Genomic DNA, 8,264 nt, shown 5'->3' on the forward strand with positions numbered 1-8,264 from the left:
TTATTACATTATACTTGTTCTGTCTGTAACCTCCAGTGTGTGTGTGTGTGTGTGTGTGTGTGTGTGTGTGTGTGTGTGTGTGTGTGTGTGTGTGTGTGTGTGTGTGTGTGTGTGTGTGTGTGTGTGTGTGTGTGTGTGAGAGAGAGAGAGAGAGAGAGAGAGAGAGAGGTGTTCTCTCCTCTCTTTCATCCATCGACCCCTGATTCTTCCTGAGAACCTCCAACACAAACTCCTGCTTCACCTCGATGGCGTCTTTATTCCCTCGCCCGGCGGGACTTGTACGTGTGCGTGTGGAGGAGACGTGTGCCACTTGTTGATCTGCTGCTGCGCGCTTTCTCTCTCTCTCTCTCTCTCTCTCTCTCTCGCTCGTCTCTCTCTCTCTCTCTCTCTCTCTCTCTCTCTCTCTCTCTCCCTCCTCTCTCACTCCGCTGCGCTCCATCATGGCTCCAACACCTCACTTGGTGCTGCTGCTCCTGTACGGATGGACTCACCTGAGCGCCGGGCAGCGCGCGCCGCCCCCGCGCGGACGCGGCGCCCGACGCGCGCGGCACGGTGGACGTTACCGGCCGGCCCGCGGGCACGACGGGGGGCCGCGACACCTTTTTGCGGGACGCGATGACGGAGCACATGCAGACGCTTTACGCGAAATACAACCGCGCGGGGTTCCGCTCCCGGGACGGAAACACGGTGCGCAGCTTCAAGGCGCACTGGGGTGAGTTGAGGGTCCGAGTCCGGCTCCTTTTTAATTGATCGTCACGCGTCACGGCGCGTCCAGGGCAATGAGAAAACTAAGGAAACTTTTTTTTTTTTAATTATTTAAAAATTATTTAAAAAGTGCAGAAAAGAAACTCCCAGAGTGATTATTAGTGTTTACTGCAGCTGGTTTTTGTTTTTTTGTTTGGTTTTTTAAATGCACCTGTTATATCTCCTGTTTTTCACACACTTTGACAACACAAACCTTAATTTTAAATCCTATTTCACACTGTCGGTTACGCGGTTCACACTCTTTAATAGTTTTTTTTCTACCCCTGGAAGCGGATTTTTAAGCTGCTTTAATTCTTTTCTTTTTTTTTTTTTTTTATGAAGTTGTTGCGGCGATGATCCTCGAGCCAACGTCGTTAAAAACGCAAGTTGCGTCGCTCCAGAACAACAAGCCAGCCTCTTCTTATCAAGGATTATACTGCCGCCTCGCGCCTTTGACGTGTACTGCAGGTCATAATCATAGGAAACGCGCCTCTGCACAATGTTTTGTCGTCCGGTGCTCAAGCAGTTCTGGGTTTTTTTTTGAGGGGGGGGGGGGGGGGGGGGGGGGTGAGAGCAGATCCACAAACCTCAGATGTACTCATTATATTATTATATATTTATTCATTTGCCAACATGCAGAATTTGAGCCCAGACCTTCTTTGCTGTGAGGGCGACAGAGCGAACCACCGTCCCAACACCGCGCCCGTAATGAGGATTGTTAAGCCTCATGCTCGTTTTCTGATGTGACGATCTGGAAACGCCAAAGATTTATCATCTCTTCTCAATTCTTCTCAATTATCGTCGATTTTTTTAGACTTAGAATATCGATTTAAGTTTACTTCACTCGTGTCCACGGGGGAGACGTGTTGAGCTGAGGTTTGTGATGGATCTGTCCCGTCGTAACAAAATATAGACACACAACGAAGCAGAAAATCAGATAATTGGTCGAGTGAAACACGACAAGACAAGACAAGACAAGACAAGACAAGACAAGACAAGACCTCAATTCACCGAGATGATTAAGATATAGTCCAAATTTAAGTTAAAGAGGAACCACGATAAAACCTTACAGAGATAAAAAGCAGTCACGAGCATTAAGCAGGATTAGAACAGAGTTAGAAGTAGATAAAGAGAATAAATACAGATGTTGTTAAAACGTTTGACGGTGATTGCGTTGCGTTGTGTAACCGTCTTCTCATTCCGCACACAGGAACCCTGAACAACAAGCGACAGCGGATCTTCAACTGACCTCGCTCACCGAGTCCGAGGACGTCCTGTCGGCGACGCTCCACTACTACGTCGGCGACCTTCGGAACGCCACGCGGGGCCACGCCCACATCCACGTCCTCGTCTGGAGGCTTGGGCGCGGCGGACGATAGGGCCAGGACGCTGGGACACTTCCGGATCGACGCGCCGACGCCGCTCGGCGGCGGCTCCGCCTCGTGGCGGTGGAGGGACATAACCCGTCTGGTCAACCGGGCCAAGAGCCACGGCGAGCTGCGCATCGGCATCGACGTGCGGTCGCGGGGGCCGCGGCTCCCGTCCGACCGCGCGCCCTACATCCTGATCTACGCCGACGACTCGGCCATCTCCGAGCCGGAGAGCGTGGTGGCCACCCTGCGGAGGCGGCGCCCGGCGGCCCGGGGCGCCGCGCCGCACCAGACGAACGGCACGGCGCGCGGGCGCCCGGCGGCCCGGCGGCGGCGCTCGGCGAACGTCCTCCTGCCGCTGCAGAACAACGAGCTGCCGGGGCCCGAGTATCCGTACGAGGAGGCGGCGGGGTGGGACGAGGCCGACGCCTACCAGCCGCCGGGCAACGGGCAGGCCCGGCGGCCGCGCAAGAAGCCGCGCAAGGGTCAGCGGAGCAAGATGAGCCTGCTCCAGTTCGACGAGCAGACGATCAAGAAGGCGCGGAAAAAGCAGTGGAACGAGCCCAGGAACTGCGCCCGCCGCTACCTGAAGGTGGACTTTGCCGACATCGGGTGGAGCGAGTGGATTATATCGCCAAAGTCGTTCGACGCCTACTACTGCTCAGGGTCCTGCCAGTTCCCCATGGCCAAGGTGAGCACGGCGCCACACGCTGGTCACAACCAACGTTTTTTACGTCGATCCCATGATCCTCCTCTTCTGGGGCGGAAATAACGAACGTGATCACTTAAACCCAAAACGTCTTATCTTGCTATGGTTTATATGGAGGGAGATGTAGATGTAGATGTAGATGATAGAGATAGAGATAGAGATAGATATAGATATAGATGATAGATATAGATATAGATATAGTTGTAGTTGTAGATGTAGATGTAGATGTAGATGTAGATGATAGAGATAGAGATAGATATAGATATAGATGATAGATATAGATATAGTTGTAGATGTAGATGTAGATGATAGAGGTAGAGATATATGTAGATATAGATGATAGAGATAGATATAGATGTAGATGTAGATATAGATGATAGATATAGATGATAGAGATAGATATAGATGATAGAGATAGATATAGATGATAGAGATAGATGTAGATATAGATGATAGAGATAGATACAGATGATAGATATATAGATATGAATGATAAATGTATATATTGATATAAATATGGGTGATAGATATAGATTATAGATATAGATATATGTGATAGATACAAATGGTAGATATAGATGATAGATATAGAGATAGAGTTGATAGATATTGATGAATAATATGATAGATATAGATGATGGATATAGATATATTGATATGGATGATAGATTTATATATTGATATAGATATAGGTGATACGTGATAGATATAGAGATAGAGATAGATGATAGATATTGATGATAGATAGATAGATAGATAGATAGATAGATAGATAGATAGATAGATAGATAGATAGATAGATAGATAGATAGATAGATAGATAGATAGATAGATAGATAGATAGATAGATAGATAGATGTAATTGTACAGGTGAAAGTGTTCACAGGGTCACAATGTCAAATAAAACGTCAATCGTCCTCCTCTTCGTCTAGAAAGTAGAAAAATGACCAGATTTCAAGACGCTTGATTATAGAACCTGTCGTTTTAAATCCAAGTCTTTACACCCGATAACTCAAAGCTTTAAAGCATCATGAGAGAAAAGGTTTGGCTCAGGGAGACTTCCGTTCCTCAGAATGAGTCTTTTAGTTATCATGGTGGCTAAAACCAGCTGGCTTTGGTTTTTAAATACAATTATTGTGGTAAACTGTGGAAAAGCATAGAAACACACATGCAGTATGAAGGACAGTTATATATGAGAATCGTTTTATCAATAAAGACCCAACGAGCTTCATCCCTCACAGAAACCTTCAGGGAAAGTTTTATTAGCTCCCGTTTCCTCCGTGTCACAAGCTGCTGTTTAAAGATGTGTCATACACTTTATTGTGGCGGGAAAACGTCCTGACAAAACCCTTCAAAGACGAGGTGAGGGAGCGTGTGGGGTTCTGGAGCTCCACCGTTATATCATGTTTCAACACGTCGCTCAGATCCACGCTGCTGAGACAAACTCAGTTCTTGGCCAGTTTGCAAACTCCTTTTGCAGATTATCAACTGAAAATAACTTCTTTTTAATTTTAATTTAATTTATATTTTATTTTAGCAGAAAAAAACCTTGTTGAGATTAAAAATCTCTTTTTCAAGAGAGTCCTGGCCAAAACAGGCACATAAAACATAGAAGAAAAATGTCTATATATTAAAAAAAAGCTAATTTGCAAAAACATAAAAAATAAAGTAAAATTAAAAAATGAAATTAAAAATGATTAGTAGTAGTAGTGGTAGTAGTAGTAGTAGTATTAATTTAATAATAATTAATTTATTAATAATAATAATAATAAGAAGAAGAAGAAGAAGAAGAAGAAGAAGAATACTAATAATAATAATAAATAAATATATACATAAAATTGCCTAGAAATTAACAGCAGTTCATTTCCCAACACGTTAAAAAACACTGTGTTTAGTACATTGATCAACTGGAATACCCTGATCTGCAACACAAATCAGATATTCTATATTCATGAAGGCAAACAAACCAAATGTCTGTTAGTCTGTTAGTCTGTTAGTCTGTGTTGGTCGACCGTCTTCCACCGGTGTGGCTCAACGTCGCGTTGTGTCGCCGAGTTATTTACTCTGAAAGAAAAACATCACAGCAGAGTAACAAGAGAAGTTAAAGTCAGTTGAGCTACTTCATTTCAGTTATAAGTCTAATAGATTTAGAATAATATGATACATAACTGCAACTATAAAGCAAAACTCTTAAAAAGTAATAGAAGTAATAGAAGTTCAAAATGAATTCATAGTGAAGTTATATCGTTAAAGGGGTCATATTATTCAGCTTTGTCTCGTTGGTCCAAAAACATTATATTCAAAGTTTATTGACCTCAAATCCAGCCTTTCATATTGGATCCTAGGAGCTGCATTCAGAATCTGCTGTGTCTGTGTGAACTGGACTGGCTCCGCCCACACATACCCATATTGGGATGAGGAGGAAGTACTTCCTCTCGTGGCGCCATGTACCAGAGCAGAGCTGCCTGATTGTGGGAGGAGTCAAAGGGGGGAGGAGTCTACCTTGATTGTGATTGGCTAAATCCCTGATGACACTATATAGGGTTTGATTTCTGATTGGCTGCTTGGAGCAACACACTTTTTAAAACCTGGAACAAGCCGGGGAGAGAGAGGACACACTTTGTCGTTCCAGGTGTGGAGACGATTTTTACTGTTAGAAAAAAAAAAAAAAACATTAGAAAGTGAATTTTGCATCATGAGAGCCCTTTGATGTTTTCCCAGTCGTGCCAGATTCTGTGCCTCAACATCAAAGACCAAAGCAGCTTTGACGTTTGTCCTCCTGTCGTTGCTCCAGGCCCTGAAGCCCTCCAACCACGCCACCATCCAGAGCATCGTGCGGGCGGTGGGCGTCGTCCCGGGCATCCCGGAGCCGTGCTGCGTCCCCGAGAAGATGTCCTCGCTCAGCATCCTCTTCTTCGACGAGGACAAGAACGTGGTGCTGAAGGTCTACCCCAACATGACCGTGGACTCCTGCGCCTGCAGATAACTGAGGAATCGGAGCGGACCAAACATCCAGTCCTCCTCCTCCTCCTCCACCCTCCTCTTCCTCCTCCTCCTCCTCTTCCTCCTCATCCAGTCCCACGCTCGCTCAAGTTCTCACGGTCCAGTGTGCACGTCTGTCCACTTTGCACTGAGGGAGAGGACGGGCGGAGGATCCGGGCGGAGAAGTGGATGGTGGGAGTTTCTACTGCTGGACGATGACTGGAGGGCAATCGCCCCACCTGCCTGACAGATCTCACACACACACACACACACACACACACACACACACACACACACACACACACACACACACACACTGACCCCCGGTTCCTGTACAGCACTGCTTCAACGCGGCGGCGCCCCCTGCTGGGCGTCACGGTGGAGCACTGCTCACTCGTCAATCACAGCAAGAAGCCTTTCTGTGTGTATTTTGCATGTTCTTCCTGTGCATAAGGTTGTTTTTTTGTTTGTTTTTTTTTCTCCCACAATCCAAAGATATTGTTAAGATAATCATGGTCTTTATCTAATGTGTGTGTGTGTGCTTGTCGACTTCAAGCCAAATATTTATACAAAGACTCAAAGGGTTTTTTTTGGTTGTTTTTTTTTACTACTCCTGTACATTGGAATGTATATAGACCGCTATCATATGGAAACGTGTTTTCAGGATAAAAGTGCCTTTTAAATTGCTGTATTTCTGTTTTGAGGAGCGTTTGATTCGTCGCCTGTCCACAGTGTGAAAGCAAACAGCTGAAAAGATCTTCACATTACAAAGAGGAATTTTACATACATATATATATATATATATATATTTTGTTTGTTTGTTTGTATTTGTTTTTGGGTTGGTGGGGGTGTTCGCCGTCTGTCAGACGCGACTCTTCCACGCCACACTGTAAATGTTGTGCTGTCAGTAAAGACACGCTTGTACCATACGCTTGCTTAAAAAATATATTTGTATATGGAAAAATACCTAAAAATAACTATTTATTTACTGTATGCTAGACTATAGAGTGGCTCCTCGACACGTTGCTGCAGTGTTTTCTCCTGCTTTAGTCACAAAGGACTTTTTTTTTTTTTTTATTAGTGCAACTGTTCATTAAACATCAAGTCTCAAGGTCACTGCTTTGTGTGTGTGTGTGTGTGTGTGTGTGTGTGTGTGTGTGTGTGTGTGTGTGTGTGTGTGTGTGTGTGTGTGTGTGTGTGTGTGTGTGTGTGTGTGTGTGTGCGTGCGTAATTGCCACCAACATGAACAGAGGACGAATCGTCCAATCAAAGCGAAGAATCCAACTGTGATTGAAAACAGCCCATTGAACAACCCAATGGGAAAAAAAAACACCTGGAAGACGGTGAATCGTGGCTGGAGGAACCGTCCTCATCGTCCTCATGGGACCGTGGAACCGAGGTGGGTGCTCAAGGGTTCTGGACCACATGGTGCCGTCGGCCTGAAGGAAGCTGGATCAAGGGGCTTGGAAAGTGTTCTGATGCATCACTCACTGTGGGGAAGAATAGGAGGTGCATTATCCTGGTTAATGACTAATAATAATAATAATAATTATTATTATTAGCATAATTATTATTCACACATACAATACATTTTTTCTTTTAAACAGAACAAATAAAATATGAACATAAATCATTCCATGTGTTTGAATTCCTGCATAGGAAATAAAATAGATTCGGAGAATGCCTTTTTTCTGTACTTTGTGTAATTTGTGGGCCATTTGGACCTTTTCAGCCAGAGCCAGCTCAGCCCACCAGGTGGCGCTGTGTCACTCTGTAGAATGAACGTCTGACAAGCTGGGTTCAGTGAAATAGAACGAGTCAGAGAAGACAGGAAGTCCAGGTTTGGACAATTCATCACACAAGAACCTCACGCGAATGACACTCGGTTCGTTTACCGACCTGGATGAATGAATGAATGAATGAATGAATGTTGAAAGCACACACTCTTTTCCATGAGGGGAAGCCTGGTTAAATACCATGGTATGAAGAAGGCTTTAAAATTATACATTTTGTTGTTGTTTAGGAAATGAAATCTCGGCGTGTCCTTCCAGTCTGGTTTTTATCCAGTCTGGTTTTTCTTTGAAAATGTTCTTTATTTAAAAACTATTTTTGTCCCAACTACTTGATAAAGAAAGTGCTATTGCCAAAACAGGTTTTTACTTGGTCTGTTGTTGTTGTTTTTTTTTTAATCCAAACCTTTTTTCCAGCCCATTTTCTTTTTTGCCCTGTCTGGTTTTCTTTATCCAGCCTGGTTTTTGTTATTTTTAACAAGTCTTAATTTAATTTAATTTAATTTAATTTAATTTAATTTAATTTAATTTAATTTAATTTAATGTAATTTAATTTAATTTAATTTAATTTAATTTAATTTAATTTAATTTAATTTAATTTAATTTAACTTAACTTAATTTAATTTAATTTAATTTAATTTGATTTGATTTGATTTACTTTAAATTTAC

General features: G+C 43.5%; 1 protein-coding gene across 1 annotated transcript; it reads left to right on the plus strand.

The window, feature by feature from the left end:
* The first annotated feature begins 245 nt into the window (after window positions 1–245).
* Window positions 246–6,921, plus strand: bmp3 (bone morphogenetic protein 3). Its single transcript, XM_080499079.1, is given in 5 exon segments — window positions 246–712; window positions 1,955–1,987; window positions 1,990–2,099; window positions 2,101–2,805; window positions 5,618–6,921. Coding segments are annotated over 5 exon segments (1,137 nt in total). The 5' UTR covers window positions 246–615; the 3' UTR covers window positions 5,810–6,921.
* Window positions 6,922–8,264: the final 1,343 nt, after the last annotated feature.

Source organism: Blennius ocellaris (genome assembly GCF_963422515.1).
Source record: "Blennius ocellaris genome assembly, chromosome: 7".
Classification (NCBI taxonomy): Eukaryota; Metazoa; Chordata; class Actinopteri; order Blenniiformes; family Blenniidae; genus Blennius; species Blennius ocellaris.